Source organism: Hemitrygon akajei, chromosome 12 (assembly GCF_048418815.1).
Source record: "Hemitrygon akajei chromosome 12, sHemAka1.3, whole genome shotgun sequence".
Classification (NCBI taxonomy): domain Eukaryota; kingdom Metazoa; phylum Chordata; class Chondrichthyes; order Myliobatiformes; family Dasyatidae; genus Hemitrygon; species Hemitrygon akajei.
This window is the reverse complement of record NC_133135.1, coordinates 72,996,405-73,015,096: the sequence shown is the minus strand read 5'-3', so window position 1 is coordinate 73,015,096 and position 18,692 is coordinate 72,996,405. Positions and strand designations below refer to the sequence as shown.

General features: G+C 39.0%; 1 protein-coding gene across 1 annotated transcript in view; it reads left to right on the top strand.

Annotated features, from left to right (window-relative positions):
* Positions 1-17,764, top strand: part of LOC140737211 (complement factor H-like) — an 89,105-nt gene extending 71,341 nt beyond the window's left edge. Inside the window, exons 13-17 of the mRNA XM_073063509.1 lie at positions 3,847-4,035; positions 6,556-6,663; positions 7,407-7,624; positions 9,860-9,950; positions 17,155-17,764. Of these exons, the coding sequence (XP_072919610.1) occupies positions 3,847-4,035; positions 6,556-6,663; positions 7,407-7,624; positions 9,860-9,931 (587 nt within the window). The 3' untranslated portion in view covers positions 9,932-9,950; positions 17,155-17,764. The remainder of the gene's footprint in view (positions 1-3,846; positions 4,036-6,555; positions 6,664-7,406; positions 7,625-9,859; positions 9,951-17,154) is intronic.
* Positions 17,765-18,692: the final 928 nt, after the last annotated feature.

Here is an 18,692-nt window from a genome sequence, read left to right as displayed (position 1 = left end):
ATCTATAATTTGCTGATGACACAACCATTTCTGAGAGAGCATATGGGAGTGAGATATACCAGCTAGATGATTGGAGTTGTAGTAACAGTCTTCCACTTAACATCAGTGAGACCAAAGAGCAGATTGTGAATTTTGGGACGGTTAAGATGACAGAACACAAACCAATCCTCATCAAGGTGCCAGAAGTGGAGAGAGTGAGCAATTGCAAGTTCCTGGGTGTCAAGAACTCTGAGGATCTATAAAGAAGGCAAGACAGCGACTATATTTCATTAGGAGTTTAAAGAGGTTTTGTTTGTCATTGTCAGTACCTCCAGTTGAACTCTGGCTTTTTGTGTGCTTCCCCCCTAGCTGTCAATCTATGGTTTTGTATTGCCATGTGCTCTTGTTTGTTTTCATACTCCATATTCTCATGTCCCCACTCCTGCTCTCCTCCGGCCCCTGTATTATTGAGTAGTCCATCTCTCACCTGTTTCTCATTATTACCTGTTTTGCTACCACTTGTGTCTCATTGTGCTCCACCTATCATCTGCCTCTCTGTTCATTGCTCAGTGTATTTTAGTCCTGTGTTTTCACCTGTTTGTTGCCAGATTGTGTCAGTGGATTTTCCTGAGCCTTTCCAGTATTTGTATCTGAACTCTCTCCGTCTGAATATTGACTCTGCCTGTTTCCCGATTCTGGAATTTTTGGATATCTCTGGAATTTTTTTTATCTTCGCCTGAACTTTGAAGCTGACTTTGTTGCCCCCATCCCCTGGATTTGCTACTCAGTAAATATCATAGTGTGCATGGTCTACAATTGGGTCCTTGCTTCAGCGTCCTGATAGTCACTATAAAAAAACTCAAAAATCACGGAGAGCATTCTGACAGGACTGCATCACTGTGTGGCATTTTGGGAGGGAGGGGGAGGGCTACTGCACAGGACCAAAATAAGCTACAGAAAGTTGTAAAATAAATTGGCTGCATCTTGGGTACTAACCTCCATATTATCCAAGACATCTTCAAGGAGCGTCTGAAAGGCAGCGTCCATTAGTAAAGACCCCATCACACAGGACATGCCCTCTTCTCATTGTTACTGTCAAGAAGGAGGTACAGAAGCCTGAAGGCACACACTCAGTGATTCAGAAACAGCTTCTTCCCCTCTGCTATCCGATTCCTAAATCGACATTGAGCCCATGAACACCTTTTTTTTGTATTATTTCTGTTTTGCACTATTTTTAATCTAACTATTTAATACATATATATAGAAATATATTTACTTCAATTGATTTACTTATTTATTTCTTCTCTTTCTATATTATCATGTTTGCATTGTACTGCTGCTGCTAAGTAAAGAAATTTCATGACACATGCCAGTGTTAACAAACCTGATCCTGAAATAACTCAACTTCTCTCACCGTAGATGCTGTAGGCATTGAGGATGGGGATTATTTTCAATCAACTGTTTTATTGACCACCATTCTTTATAATTAGACATGGCAGGCCACAAACATGTAATGATTTGGCCTGATGGATGTGGGAACTCAAAGCTCTATCTACTGCATGCTACTTTTGTCATCTGGCACAAATACATAGCTCTGTGGTACGAGGCAACAAACAAAATATTAGAAGGAGTCGGCAGGTCAGTCAGCATGTATTAAGGCCAGAAACATTGGCTGTTCATTCCCCTCCGTAAATGCTGCCTGACTTGCTGACCACCTCCAGCACTTTGTGTGTTGCCCTGGATTTCCAACATCTTGAGTCTGTAGTACAGTTTTGACAATTGCTACTTCATTGTTAGGTTAACCCAGTGCTCAAACCTCATGCCTCTCTGCATTTCTCATTGAACTAGGATCATCTCCTTGCTAGATCGTAAAAGTAAAGAAGTGATCTTCTGAACCATAAGATGAAATACATTGTTGCTTCTGCTTGATAGTACAAAGCTTTCACAGATGCAAAGTCCTGTGCCACCCCATATGGCACCACTGTAGTATTATGGAGCTTTGCTTCAGTGAGGAATGAGATTTTCTCTCCATAAGGACTATGTGGTGATCCAGTGTTGCTCTAGATGGATGCATCCTTCACAGATGAACTTGTGAGATGGTAAAGGGATTGATCAATTCCAATGTCCATGTAATGATACTTTTGAAACCCTTTCCGAAGATCTAGAATAGCTAAATGCAGTCTGTTGATTGGAATCTTAATTAATGAAACAAGATATTTATGAGGATATACCAGTAATTTTCATGATGTCTTGTACTTCTCTAGATGTCTCCTAATCTTTCATTTTTTCCTCAGTGTCTATTTTTCCAGTTTCAATCTGTTATATTAAGGCACTTTGGAAACTTGCTTAGTGGCCATTCCACCAATGATGTTTAGGACAGCAATGAAGGTCCTCCATCTCTATCTGTCCTTGGCTATCAAAACCAGTTTTGCTCTTGGTCTTGGCAGTGCTCAGAGCTTCCTTCATCATGCCAGCTTCCTCTGTTTTCACTGCTGTCAGCCATCCACATCCTAGGTGGAGATTCAGGAATAACTTCACACACAGACATAGAAGGATTCTTCATTGCTGTTTCCATAACAATTTTGTTCAAAAGTAATTCCTTGCAGACTGAGATGCCGTCAATGTGTTCTTTTGTTATTTTCAAACAAAACAACTGCTAACTAATCCTGCCAGGATTGTGTGCATCGATATCATGAGTTTTCATGTGGCCTCTACTACATCCAACTTGGCAGAATATCCCTCAATGTTAAAGCATCTCGAGATTATTCACTGGTAGTCTGAATAGGCATATTGTCAATAAAACTGTTGAAGTGAGGATTAAAGGCTTTAACCCAGGGGTTCCCAGCCTTTTTTAATGCTTCCTGACCATTAAGCAAGGTCCTCAGGTTGAAAACCTCTGCTTTAGTATCTGCTACTCATAAACACAGTTGAATTAGATGTTTATTGACACCTTGCTGTGGAAGGAATGATATTAGTCTCTCCCTTGTTAGTGAGAGAGAACGAGAGCCTGTGGGATGTTGAAATGTTGGAGTGAACAGTTTGTTTTTGATGTATGGTAGGCCATGGTCTCTCATTGGAGTTTTGCTGGTTCTTACACGCTGAGTGGTGGGAATGCTGATGCTTTATCCAAGAATAAGTGGGGAGAGGGGGAGTGGGAGGATAGATGCTGTTTGCTGCTGCATGTGCATGGGTGAGGGGAAGAGGCTTTGGGATTGTACTTTTTTCTCTGTCATTCATTCTTTGGGGTTTCTTCTCTTTCAAGGATGTCTGCGGAGAGTGAGAATTTCAGGTTGTATATTGTATATATTCTCTTATATTAAATGGAACCTTTAAACCATTGAACCTGATGGGCTTCCACAATAGAGCGTGGGGCAAAAAGAATGAGGCATATCCTTTGTTGGCTCTGCTGGTGCATGTAGTATGAATGCACGGAAGATTGCAAATGGGTCACTATCTCTTTGGCTCTCATTGAATCTGTCACAGTGTCCCAGCATTCTATCATATACTGACACCCTCCAAGAAAGTCTGCTGATGCCATGATTTGTTGTAAGGTTGTGGCCCAGGCTTCCTCTGTAAGTCTTTGGCCATCACCAATAAAATGTCCCATTGGAAAAGTCTGCTGTCCGACCAAGGGACAACACAGTTTCCTGAAGCTTATTGTAATTTTTCACTTTATAATTTCATTTCATGATTTCAACATCTCTGTGAGATATTGGTTGTAAAAACAGGAAGTAGTATTTTAATCAAGTAATTTAAATATAATTCACAGGATTTAGTCAATATAAATTGATATTTTATGAGAATTGTTGATGTGAAAATAATGCATTTCAACTGTAAATGTCTTACTGATACTTCCCTGTGATTTAGCACCATGCATTTTGACAGAAGAAGATTTTACAAGTAAAGGTGTAGTATTAAAATGGAAATTCCAAACAAGAATAGATGTGAAAGACGGGGATGTTTTAGAATTCAGATGCCGTGAAGGATTTGAAATTGAACAACCAGCAAGGAGATACTGCCATAATGGACATTTGGAAGTTCCCAGGTGCATTAGCAGTAAGTGAAACTGATCAATGTAAATAAAACTGAACTGCCTTTTAGCTTTTTATTTAACCACTATCTCAACAAATAACTTAATTTTGCATTATTTGTTAAAGAAAACAATAGAGGAATTTTGCAGCTGAAAATAACCCCTGTAAGTGAGAGACAGGTATCTTTGAGAAAGAGGTGCTTAGAACAATGTTTCCCATGATTTCCATTTAAGATATTGTGGATAACAGCAAACAACAAAAAAAAGCCATTAGGATTTTCAGAATGGATTTTGAATAAGTGAATGAACTTCAGTTAAATGTAGTACACCATAAACTCAGGGTTGGTAGGTTAATTGGCTACTGTAAATTACCCTGATGTGATAGGATATTCAGGATGAAGTTGATAGTCATGTGTGAGATGATAGGTTATAGGGAGTTAAACAAGGGTATCAGCTAGTTATCTGAGTACAATAAAAGAATGCAAGTTTATTCCTTACTGGATAGGATGGGGCGGGTGAATCCTTCCTCAGGGAAAGAGAAATCTCAAGTGTGACTTAATAAAGATGTTTTGCTAAAATGGAGACCGTTTGCTTCAGCAAGCAAACTAAAGCAGTGGTCATCAATGTGATTGTTGCAAAATAAAAATGACTTTGAAAGTGTTTACCCACAGAGCGTTGCAAATGTGGAGTTCACTTTTAGGTGAATAGCTCAAGAATCTGAACAACAGTTGACAAAAAAGAGAATAGAGGATCGTGTTAAAGCAGATTAAAGCAGATAAACTGCTTTAAAGCCGATTAACTGTGGAAGAAGCTTATTACCTGCCACGTAAGCAGAGCTATCGACAGTTTAGACTTGATGCCCAATTCCATGCTGAATTTTCCGTGTCATGTATTTACAGAGGGGTAGAAATGAAGATCAAAGAAGTTGTGTAGAACACATAAAATTTAGTGAGACCACATTTGGAAGTCTTAAAAACAGTCTGAGTTTAAAAGATCCTATTGCTGAACATCCATATTTCAGCAACACTGCAAACATTATTTGCCATTTAGTTCCAGTATGTCATCTGAAGTGCAGTATGGGCATTTTACTGTAGCGCTGCTCAAATGACAGGAAAAGGTTTGGACACATTGTTGTATTCATCGGCCATAAATACATTAATCTTGATGTTAGTTTGTAAGCATCACTGTTTAAGATCAGCACTCCCAAAACGGAGCACAATATTGCATTTAATACATACATATAGCACTTGTGGAAGATTGTGTGTTGTGAAAAGGACTTATCCATCTAGTTAAAGAGATCATTGATCTTTTGGTTAGTTTCTGATTGATTTATAATGAGTGCTTTTTATGCTTGATGCTTATAAACTGCTTTGAAATTGACAAAGTCCACAGGCCACAGTTGCGCAGGAGCTGGTGGGCTGTGTCTTGACATCAGCAATAACTATATATAGTTATAACAGACCTATGTACATACAGGCATTCCTCTTGGAGTGCACCATAAATAAATATATAAATACAAGACATCCTACTCAAAGAAGAAAAAGGTGAAAGGGTAAATGTACTCTCACTAGAAAGCTACAAGGAACAATTTTCCTGTGTACATTTTAGTGAAGAACAATGTGTTCAATGTGCGATTCTGTAAGTGGTTCTCAATGAGATGTGCTCCATGCATCGACCAAAGTCATTAACATCATTGTTGCCAAAACCATTAAAGCTACTTTCTGTCTGCATGGATTAATTACACAACACAATCTATAGATGTTGTTAAGAGAATGTAGTCGTACTAGAAAAGATGAAAAAACTATTTACTAAAATGGCAATGGAACTGAGCCAGCAGATCTATCAGGAAATGCCGATTCTCTGGAAAAAATGTCTCAGATAGGAGCTGATAGCTTCAGGTTTATACATTAAAGATATAAAGGCTAGTTCATCCAGCTAATGCGGCCAGAACTAGAGACCTGAAAAATGAATCATTTATAACTGTGATCCAGTAGAGATCAAAAGGTGAATGTCACTAGCTTGAAAGTAGTTTTTAATTTAGAACTAGGTAACAGGAGAAATGGTGGAGCAAAGAGTAATGATGCACTGAGGTTACAAATGGGAGAAAGGAATGGAAGCTTTTATTCAGGAGGTTATAATGAGTTATTTGTTTACACTACACAAGAGAAAACATATTAAACATTGGTATATTGGGCTAAACATCCTGTTTCTATGCTGTAAATAAGATGTAACTCATTGTCATTGACACACTTTTGAACATAAGTATTATTTTGAATGTAACAAATTTCTTTATTGAATCTATGATATTACATTTCTACATTTGTTGACATTAAGCGAGTGCATCGAAGTTATCATATTAAAAGTAATAAGTCACAAAGGAGAAGATTTTTATTGGAGCATTGGTACCTGTTATTATTATTGGCTGTTGAGTTTCCCGCATTTTCTAAAGCTTCCTGGATTTAATATTTAATAATAGTACTTTTGAATTCTTTTGCTTTTAATGTTTAACTTTTAGTACCATCTTTAAAATGTCTTTTTTTCTGCAGATGAGAGGAGTGAATGCAGACCTTTAGAATATTTTGCTTGCCAATCATGTGCAATTGACGAAATCTGTATTGAATATAATTCAAAAAGGGTATCAATAACAAGACCAGGTAATTCTTTTCCCCAATGTCCCTTCTAGTAAAGTACAGCAATTTATTCAGGTGTGCAATAATAATGCATAAATATTAAATGGGAAATATCTGTGGCACCTTGTCTAGTCTGGAGCAACCTTGTTGCAACTGTCAGACAGCAAAGCAAGGATGAACCTGCAGACCAGCAGCTGAACACGTCTCCCATCTTAACTTCCATTTGTTAAGCTATATTTCTGTAGTCATAAGTTAAACTACATAAAAAAATTAAAGAATCTTAAATGCCTCAAAGTTAAAAATCGGTGACTCTCAATACCTCTTCAGAAATTTAACAAAGGGGGTTGTAATGATCTCTTCATCTTTCCAAGCATCTGGGAGTGGATAAGAATATGATTTCCATCTGCTTATATCTTCTTAGTGAGAACACATCTCAATTTACCACAAGGAGCTATTTTTCATATATATCCAGAGATTACCTTTTGGTATTTAAACACAAAGTACACTGCAGATGCTGTGGTCAAATCAAGATGTACAAACAAGCTGGATGAACTCAGCAGGTCGGGCAGCATCTGTTGAAAGGAGCAGTCAGCGTTTCGGGTCGAGACCCTTCGTCAGGGCTTAATTGATTTTGGGGAAAAAATGTTATTTATTGCTTGTTAGTTATTGCAGTTTTTGTTTTGTAGAAATAAAGGAATTTATTTTGATTTTATGCATATTTTCTATTCTCTCTGATTTATCTGTAAATATCTTGTTTTAATACATAGATCAGAGCACAATTTTATTAGATGGCCGCAGAAGAGAGAGCAATGCTTTGTTCTCAGTGAAGACTAGCAGAGTACTGAGAGGAAGCACTTTGAAGTTTTTTATAAAAGAATCCAGCAATGCAAAAATGAAAGTAATATTTGGCACAGAGCCTCAAAGCATACTGTATGAACAACCTGCAGTAGGAGAGTACTGCTTTCCATTCTCCTTAAGTAATACAGTAAGTATACACATATGCACTTCCCTCTATATAGCATCATAGCCTTTAGGAAAGCTATGAATTGAGATTTCAGAAAGTAATTACATTAACTTTCACAGTACATTATCCTCCAGAATAATTTTGTAAGGATACTGATCTGTACTTCCCTTTATAACCTCACTGCCTTTGAGATTGTGGTACCTGGAAAATGCAGAAATACTTCTATTCTGTCCTCTGGTGAAGTGTATGTGCCTGCATAAGAGCCTCTTAAATGTCCCTAATGTATCTGCCTTTACCACTAAACCTGGCTTGCAGTCCACACATCTACCATTCTCTGTGAAAAACTTAATTGCTGGAGCATCACAGGCACACAGAACTATATAAACAATATTTTAAAGAAAAACATAACTTATACAGAAAACATAAATAATAGACAATATTTACAAGAAAAAAATATTGCAATTGCAACAGAAAAACAAAGTCCATTTTAGTGCAAAGTGTTTAAAGTGGTCACAGTCAATAAACTGAAGTGACTATGATTTTGTCGGTTGGCTCAAGTACCAAATGCTTAATGGGAACTAGTAGTTCTTGAACCTAGTGATATAGGCCTTCAGGCTTCTGTACTTCCTGCCCAAATGGTAGCTATGAAAAGATGGCAGGGCCCAGTTAATAGATCTCTTTGATGATGGATGTTTTCTTCCTGAGATGCTGCCTCCTGTAGGTAGTACTGATGGTGGGGAGGAATGTGCCTGTGATGTATTGGGCAGAGTTCACTATTCTCTTCAGTTGCTTATCTTCCTGCACATCTGAATTGCAAAGGGTAGATGGGTTATTTTTCAGATGGAGGGCTGCAGCTTGTGGAGAGGTGTGGGGGTGGGGGGGGCAGCTGGTTCATCATTTATACCAGTAATTTGTTTGAATGCATTAGGTATACTATCTGCATCTTTTCTGGTGATAGAAAACTGGGAAGTATGTAGGTTGTTAAGAGAATGCAGAAAAGCTTCAAAAGAAAATGGACAAGATATATGAATAGCAAAGTAATGGAAGACAGGATATTGTGCAAAAAAACAGAAGGGTGGATATGTCTTTAAATGCTGAGAGATGGAAATTGTGTAATGTCCTAGCCTTTAATGTGCAAAGAACTGAGAAGAGGAGTAAAGATGTATTTCTGAAGGTATTACTGGATTGAGTCCTCGGATGATGCAGTTGAATATGAGAGGAGATTTAACAGACTGAGATGGTACTCTTGGTTGTCTAGAAGAAAGAGAGGGGACCTCATTGAACCATTCATTGTTCTTTCAGGTCTTGACAGAGTAGTTGCAAAGATAATATTTCCCTTGGCTTGAGTGTACAGACCCAGGGATCCCTATATCAAAATAAGGAGATGGACATTCAGGACTAAGATCAGAATTTTTTTCCCCACCCATGTAGGGAATTTTCAACAATCTTTTACCTCAAGGAGGCTGTCAAGCTCAGTGACTGAAACCATTCAAGACAGATCAAACAGATTTTCTTGGGCACAAGTGAATCAGCGATACAGGATTAGTACAGTAAAGGGTGCTGTGGGAAAAGATCAACTCTTAGCAGATGGGGGAAGGCTTAATGACAGAGTCCAGCATCTGTTTTTAACTGTTTTCTCAAGATGTCTTCATTCTTATCTTAAAAGGATTTTGTTTCCAGCTTGAGTCCATTATTCTTCATACATTATTTAGAAGACTACTCATTGGGCATAATCCACACTCAGTTGTGAGAGAGAAAGCTCTTGGGTGCTTATTTGGTGACAACTGCTGGATTTGACATTACTGTTATTTTAATTAGGATGCTGGGTTTGTTGATTCTTGTACATGGGCAAAAAGAAGTTAATTTCACTACTCAAACAAAAGGTGCACAGGAATTCACTGTGTCCTAGCCAGTGTACAACTCTCAGCAAACAGCACTGAAATAGTTAATCTGGTCAGGCATATCTTTTCAATTGGTGGGGTTTGGCTGAGCAGAAATCAGTTGCCACATTTGTCTGCATAAATTACATAACTGGCTGCACAGATATCTGGTTTACCTCAAGGGCATACATTCAATAAAGTGCATCTCTCCCTGACCCCCACATACATTACCTGATGAAGGGTTTCGGCTCGAAACGTTGTCACTACCTCCTCCCATAGATGCTGTCTGGCCTGCTGAGTTCTGCCAGCATTTTGTGTTTTTTGTATATGTTTTGGAAGAGTCGTTTGATGTACATTTATAATTTTTGTCTTATAGGTCACTTTCAATGTTACATTCACTCAAAGTTTCAGGATTAGATTTGATGAAAAGAGTCAATATCAAAGCTAAAAATTTGAAAGTTGAAATGGTAAGTGAGCATATTGACAAAAAATATATTTTTTTCTGGTACAAAATAACTTTCTATGAAAGTCAAAATCAATACTTGATTACCAAAATTGACTTGTTCTTAAGACCATAGTACCTTTAGACATAGGAGCAAAATTAGGCCATTCAGTCCATCAAGTCTGCTCCATTATTCGGTCATGGCTGATTTATTATCATTCTCAACCCCATTCTCCTGCTTTCTCCACATTACCTTTGATATCCTTACTCATCAAGAACCTATCAATCTCCCATTAAGTACACCCAATGACTTGGCCTCCAGAGTCATCTGTGGCAATGAACTCCATAGATTCACGAACCTCTAGCGAAAGAAGTTCCACCTTATCACTGTTCTAAAAGGATGTCTTTGTATTCTGAGGCTGCGTCCTCTGGTTCTAGACTCCCCTGCCATTGGAAGGACCCTCTCCATGTCCACTCTATCTCGGCCTTTCAATATTTGATAGGTTTCAATGAGATCCCTATTTATTCTTCTAAACTCCAGCAAGTGTAGGCCCAGAGCAATCAAACATTCTTCATACAAGTATTATTATATCTTAATATAATAGATTCTGTAGGCAATACATACTGCATCCAACATATTCTCATGTGAGAAGGTGGTTATTTGGAGCATGGAAAGAGTGCCAGTTGATAAGCACTGAATTTCTTTAGTGGGCTGGAGCTCCACCATGTGAGGTGTCACACTTCAGGTGCAAGGTGAGAACAAAATGAAAATCAAATTTATTATTACTGACATAACATGAAATTTGATGTTTTGCAGCAGAAAAGTCCAAAAGCATAAAAATATATAAATTAGAAAAATAAATAAATAATGCAAAATAAGGACTAACAAGGTACTGCTTATGGACAATTCAGAAATCTAATAGAGGAGAAGAAGTAGCTGTCTCTAAATCACCGTGTGTCTTCCGGCTTCTGTACCTATTATCTGATGGTATTAATGAAAAGAAGGCGTGTCCTCAACAGTGAGGGTACTTACTGATAGATGCTACCTTCTTGAGGAATTACCTTTTGCAAATTACTTCATGGTGGGCAGGGCTGTGCCCAGGATGGAGTAGCTGAGTCAATAATCTCAGCAGCCTCTTAAAATCCTGCTCATTCGAGACTATACCAGGCAGTGTCTCCACCACGCATCTAGTAATTTGTGAGAATGTTTGGTGATGTACTACATATCCTCAAAGCCTTAATAAAGTAAAGCTGCTGATGTGCCTAATTCATGATTGCATTGATGCATTGGGCCCAAGATAAATCCCTTGAGATGTTGACATCCAGAAACTTCAAACTGCTCACCCATGCCACCATTGAGCCATCAATGAGAATTGTATGTGTGTTCCCCTGAATTTCCCTTGCTGAAGTCCACAATTAGATCACTGGTCTTGCAAATGTTGAGTGTGATGTTGTTGTATTAACACTACTCAACCAGCCGATCTACCCAACTCCTGTAAGCCTCTTCTTTACCATCTGAGATTCTACAGACAGTGGTATCATAGGTGAATTTATAGATGGCATTTGAACTATGACTCATGAGTAGAGCATGGACTAAGCACACATCCTTGAGATGTCTGTGTGACATGCTGCATTTGGGAAAATAATCAAGGGTATTACTTTCACAATGAATAATAAAACCCTGGGGAGTGTTGTAGAAGAGAAGGACTGAGACATAGAAGTACACGGTTCCCTGAAAGTGGAGTCACAGATAGGCAGGGTAATGAAGACTTTTGGCATGGAAGCCTTTGTCAGTTAAGGCTTTGAGTATAGAAGTTGGGTTGTTACATTGATTTTGGATTTCAGTTTTGGTCACCCTATTATAGGAAAGATGCCATGAAGCTGGTTAGAGTGCATAGGTGATTTACAAGGATGTTGCTAGAACTCGAGGAACTGAGTTTTGGAGAGAGGTTAAGATGGCTGGGACTTTTTTTCATTTAGAACCTAGGGGAAATGAAGGGTGACCTTGTAGAGCTGTGTAAAATCACAAAGAGCAGAGCTGGAATCAACGTGCACAACCTTTTTCCCAGGGTGGGAGAATTAAGAGCCAGAGAGCATGAGATAGGAAGGGAGAAATTTAACAGGAACCTGAAGGACAACTTGTATAGCAGAGGATGATCAGTAAATGGAGTGAACTGACAGAAGTGGTAGATGCAGTTGCATTAAAAGAGACCTGGACAGGAGAGGTGTATATGAGGCAAATTCAGACAAATGGGACTAGTTTGGGTGAGAATCTTGTTTACCATGGACCAGTTGGACCATAGGGCTTGTTTGCAAACTGTGTGACTCTTTGAATCTACATAGCCAGATCAAGGGTATTTAAGGAGGTTTGAGCGAGTCACTGGAGTTCTAATGCTAAAGCACACTCCACAATTCAAATCCCAACCACAGTAACAGTAAGGCTAGATTTTACTTTTCCATTCCCTTTTCTCAACAGATCAGCTAGGCTATTGCTACAGCACTTGTGACTCAATGTGTCTATTTCTTTACCATGTATTTATTGACCAGTGTAGACCACAGCATTTTGGGGTGGGTGGGGGGGGGGGGGAAGCAGCCAGATGTCTTGGTACAGATTGGTACCAATGTCATAGGAAGGAAAACAAAGAAGCCCTGAAGAGAAATTTTAGAGAGCTAGGCAGAAAGCTGAGAAGCAGGACCTCCAGGGTAGTAATTCCTGGATTGCTACCTGTGCCACACACCAATAAGGGTAGAAACAGGTAGATTTAGCAGATAAATGATGGCTGAGAAGCTGGTGCAGGAGGAGGGCTTCAGGTTCTTGGATCAGTGGGATATCTTCTGGGGGAGGTACGACCTGTACAATAGTGAAGGGTTGCACCGGAACCCAAGAGGGAGGGACCAATATTCTCACAGGCAGGTTAGTTAGAGCTGTTGGGGAGGGTTTAAACTAAATTGGCAGGGAGGTGGGAAGTGGAGTGAAGGGATTCAGGATAGGACGGATGGTAAAAAAGCTAAGCTGGCGTGCAGTCAGACTGTTAAGAAGGACAGGCAGATGACAGGACAAAATTGCAGCCAGCAAGGTGAGTATTAGGAATGCAAAATCAAAAAGGTACCAAATACAGTATCAAAAGTGTTATATCTCAATGCACAGAGTATAATTAATAAGGTGAATAATCTTGTTGCACTTTTACAAATTGTTGGGTATGATGCTGTGGCCATCATTGAATCGTGCCTGAAGGATGGTTGTAGTGGGAGCTAAACATCCAAGGTTACACATTGTATCAGAGGGATAGGAAGGAAGGCAGAGGGGGTGTGATGGCTCTACTGGTAAAGAATGGCATCAAATCAGTAGAAAGCTGTGACATGGGATCAGAAGATGTTGAATCCTTGTGGGTTGAGTTAAGAAACTACAAGGGTAAAAGGTCGCTGATGGCAGTTATATACAGGCCTCCAAACAGTAGCTGGGATATGGACCACAGATTACAGTGGGAAATAGAAAAGGCATGTCAAATAGGGAGGGACCAATATTCTCACAGGCAGGTTTGTTAGAGCTGTTGGGGAGGGTTTCAACTAAATTGGCAGGGAGGTGGGGAGTGCAGTGAAGGGATTCAGGATAAGACGGACGGATAGGCGTGGGAAATAGAAAAGGGGATCTGATTGAAACATATAAGATTATTAAGGGATTGGACACGATGGAGGCAGGAAGCATGTTCCCGATGATGGGTAAGTCCAGAGCTAGAGGCCACAGTTTAAGAATAAGGGGTAGGCCATTTAGAACAGAGATGCGGAAAAACTTTTTCACCCAGAGAGTGGTGGATATGTGGAATGCTCTGTCCCAGAAGGCAATGGAGACCAAGTCTCTGGATGCTTTCAAGAGAGAGTTAGATAGAGCTCTTATAGATAGTGGGGTCAAGGGATATGGGGAGAGGGCAGGAACGGGGTACTGATTGTGTATGATCAACCATGATCACAGTGAATGGCGGTGCTGGCTAGAAGGGCTGAATGGCCTACTCCTGCACCTACTGTCTATTGTCTATTGTCAAAAGGGCAATGTTATGATAGTCATGGGAGATTTTAGCACCCAGGTAGATTGGGGAAATTACGTTGGTAATAGATCTCAAGCGACTGAATTTGTTGAATGCCTATGAGATGGCTTTTTAAAACAGTTTGTCTTTGAGCCTACTAGGGGATCAGCTATACTGGATTGGGTGTTATGTAATGAACCAGAGACAATTAGGGAGCTTAAGGTAAAAAAAACCCGTTAGGAGCCAGTGATCGCAAGATGATTGAGTTCATCTTGAAATTTGATAGGGAAAAAGTAAAACCTAACATAGCAGTATTTCAGACGAGTAAAGTAAATTACAATGGTATGAGAGAGGAGTTGGTCAAAATAAACTGGAAGGAGATGTTAGCAAGAAAGACAGCAGAGCAGCAATGGTGTGAGTTTCTGGGAAAAATGAGGAAGGTGCAGGATAGATGTATTCAGAAAACAAAGAAATACTCGCATGGGAAAATAATATACCCATGGCTGGCAAGTGAAGTCAAAGCTAATGTAAAAGCAAAAGAGAGGGCCTACAACAAAGCAAAAATTAGCACTAAAATAAATGATTGGGAATCTTTTAAAAACCTACAGAAAAAAACTTAAAGGATCATTGGGGGGAGTATTAAATAGGAAAACAAACTAGCAAACAATATCAAAGTTAAATAGAAAAAGCTTTTCCAAGTATATAAAAAATAAAAGAGAGATGAGAGTGGATATAAGACCACTAGAAAGTGATGCCAGAGAAATAATAATGGTGGATTGAAATAATAATGAGTATTATTAAATAACTAAATGAGCACAGTATTTTGCATCAGTCTTCACTGTGGAAGACACTAGCAGTGAGCCAGGTGTTGAAGGGTGCAATTAGATTAGATTAGATTCAACTTTATTGTCATTGTGCCAAGTACAGATACAAAGCCAATGAAATGCAGTTGGCATCTAACCAGAAATGCAAAGAATAGTGTTATTGACAAAATAACTGCGAATAAAAAGTAAGTGCTACAGCACACAAATATAAAAGTACTGAGACAGTACAATATGGGTGCAATACTGCTTAGTGCTGTAAGGGAAGAGAAGTGAGTACAGTTACTATTACAAGGGAGAAGGAGCTCAAAAGGCTGAAAGACCTAAATGTACATAAGTCACCCAGACCAGATGAGCTGCACCCAAGGGGTCTGAAAAAGGTAGTGGCAGTAGTAATGATCTTTCAAGAATTATTAGACTCTGGCATGGTGCCAGAGGACTTGGAAAATTGCAACTGTCACTCGACTCTTTAACAAAAGAGGCAGGCAGCAGAAATGAAATTACAGACCAGATGGCCTGACTTCAGTGGATGGGAAGATGTTGAAGCAATTGTTAAGGATGAGGTTATGGACTACTTGGTGACCCGGGACAAAACAGCATGGTTCCCTTAAGTGAAAATTTTGTCTGATGAACCTGTTGGAATTCCTTGAGGAGATAACAAGTAGATTAGGGAAAGGGGATGCAGTAGATGTTCTAATTTTGAATTTTCAGAAGGCCTTTGGCAAGGTGCCATACATAAGGGTGCTTACTAAGTTAAGAGCCCATGCTATTACAGGAAAATAACTAGCATTGTTAGAGAATTGGTTGATTGGTAGGAGGCAGTGAGTGGCAATAAAAGGATCCTTTTCTGGTTGGCTGGTCATGACTAAATGTGTTCTGCAGGGGTTGGTGTTGTTACTGCTTCTTTTTATGCTGCATATCAATGATTTAGATGAATAAATGTTTTTGTTGCCAAGTTTGCAGATGATGTGAAGATTGGTGGAGGGGTTGGTAGTGGTGAGGAAACAAAAAGGCTGCTGTAGGACTTAGACAGATTAGGAGAATGGGCAAGAAAGTGGCAAATGAAATACAATGTTAGAAAATGCATGGTCATGCAATTTGGTAGAAGAAATAAATGTCCAGACTATTTTCTAAACAGGAAGAAAATCCAAAAATCTGAGATACAAAGGGACTTGGGAGTCCTTGTGCAGAATACCCTGAAGGTTAACCTGCAGGTGGAGTCAGTGGTGAGGAAGGTAAATGTAATGTTAGCATTCACTTAAAGGGGTCTAGAATACAAGAGCAGGGATGTGATGCTGAGGCTTTATCAGGCACTGGTGAGGCCTCACCTTGAGCATTGTGAACAGTTTCGGGCTCCTCATCTAAGAAAAGATGTGCTGGCATTGGAGAGGATTCAGGAGAGGCCCACAAGGATGATTCTGGGGATGAAAGGGTTATCATATGAGGAATGGCTCTGGGACTGTACTCACTGGAATTTAGAAAGATGGGGGGGATCTCATTGAAACCTTTTGAATGTTGAAAAGCCTAGGTAGAGTAAACACAAAGTACACTGCAGATGCTGTTGTCAAATCAAGACTTACAAACAAGCTGGATGAACTCAGCAGGTCGGGCAGCATCCGTTGAAAGGAGCAGTCAACGTCTTGACCCGAAACGTTGACCGCTCCTTTCAACGGATGCTGCCCGACCTGCTGAGTTCATCCAGCTTGTTTGTACATCTAGATAGAGTAGATGTTTTCCATGGTGGAGGAGTCTAGGACAAGAGGGCACAAACTCAGGATAGAGGGGCATCTATTTAAAACAGAGATGTGAAGAAATTTCTTTAGCCAAAAGGTGGTGAATTTGTGGAATTTTGTTACTACAGGTAGCTGTGGAGGTCAGTTTGTTGGGTGTATGTAAGGTGGAGATTGATAAGTTCTTGACTGGTCACAGCATCAAAGGTTACGGGGAAAAGCCAGGGAGTGGGGCTGAGGAGGGGAGAAATAGGATTGGCCATGATTGAATGTCGTAGCAGACTCAGTGGGCCAAATGGCCTAGTTCTGCTCCTGTGTCTTATGGCTATATGGCTTCCTGCTGAATATTTCCCACAGTTGCATATAAATGTCAGAATTGTTCAGTCTCTTTTTCCTGTCTCCTGTCACTTATGGTGCAACACCATGGAATACTTGGTAAAAATCAGTTGTGCACTGAGGACAGCAGTCTGAATGGCTGACTACTGTCCTGATTTTAAAATACAGCAAATTTTAAATATGAACGTTAAATTAAAGTACCCTTGTACCACACAAATCACAGTTATCTTAAATGCTGTTGCCTGTTTTGTATTTTTGCATTCTCTTCTTTAATGCACAAATGATAAATAATCTTTAGTATGTGTTTCCATCAATAACAGCTGCAAGATGTGTTGTTACAAACTTCAAGAAATGACGACTGACCGCTCCCAAGTTTTAAAGATTTGATTACTGAATAACGGATATTAATAGGATAGATCATTACACGTCTATTAATTCTGAAGCAAAGTATGAATTATGCTGGAACATCTGGAGAATGTTTCTTGAAAATTCATTTGAATTTAGGAAATATTAGAATTTTCGAAGACGTTACTTTCCTTTTATGGATTGCCTTAATTATCATTAATGGAAACAATCTTTTAAAAGATGAGACAAGCTTAAATTAATCAAGTTACTTTTCAGACTTCCTTTCTCTGTTGTCAACTATATTGTGTAACTATAGAAAAGCAACTAGTGCATATTGTGTATTCATTTCTTTGTATCAGGAATGGATGAACAGGCTCATTTAATATATGATGAAACTTTAATTATAATGCATGAAAATATTGTTGGCCATATAATTTATTGCAGTACAATTAGTTACAAATTTTATTAATACTTAATTAAAGGTTTTATGCTGTTCCTCTGTTTCTGTAACTTGTTTTACAGTAATGAAACTTCTGTATGCCCTGGTTTTAGTGTAACTGCAAATTAAACACATCTTAAAATTTAGCAATACTGTATATGTCTGTTTTAATGAGAACTGTAATCACACCAAGATTAGAGCCTTATATTTGGTAATCTTTATCTTGAGGGTTGAAACTTTGGAAAAAAAAATCATTGTCCTTGTTTCAGCATGGTCTGGTCAGAAACATTATTAAAATTCCCTTGTGATATACTTAACATACTTAAACATTCCAATTAACGGAAACATTGTTAAAAAGGTTGCAGATCAAACAATATATTTACAATAAGCCTTAGTAATAGTGGAAGGAGAAAATTCTGTCATGATGGAGAGATTTTGTGAGACAGTTTCATTAGTTGACAGTAAGGGCCCTGACTTACAAATGCATGACAAGTGCTGAAAATAGGACTGAGCAAGTGGCCAGAATTAGCGAGATGCACAAACCATGGACGTCATATGTAACAGAAGGGAATAAAGAGATTTAAAAATCAATTGAAGCTTTTAAAAACAGATATGTCAACATCATCATCAGTCAGGTGATGGGTGAACTAGACTTGACACTATATGGAAGGACAGGAAGTTTTTGTATAAGCTCGTATTTAAGAAAGAATGAAGTAGAAGGTGAGCCTAGAGTTTGCTGAAATAGTCAAAAGTTCAATTATTCCATGTATGTTGCAAATAGTCTCAATTGAGAAGTACTTCATCATGGTTATCAGAAGTGATAACTACCAAATGATGACTTTTAAAAATGCAGAAGTGGGCTTCCTGGGGAAGAAAGAGAGTAAAATTAATCCAAGAGTGAAAAACATAGGGTAGACAATATTAATACTGTTACCTGGAGTGGATTCTTCCCTTCAGTGACTTGCAACTGAACACCAGATCTATCAAAATGTGGCATTGAAGGCAACCCAGAAATGGTCTCAACCCAAAATGTCAGCTGCGCCTTTCCCTCCATAGATGCTACCTAACCCACTG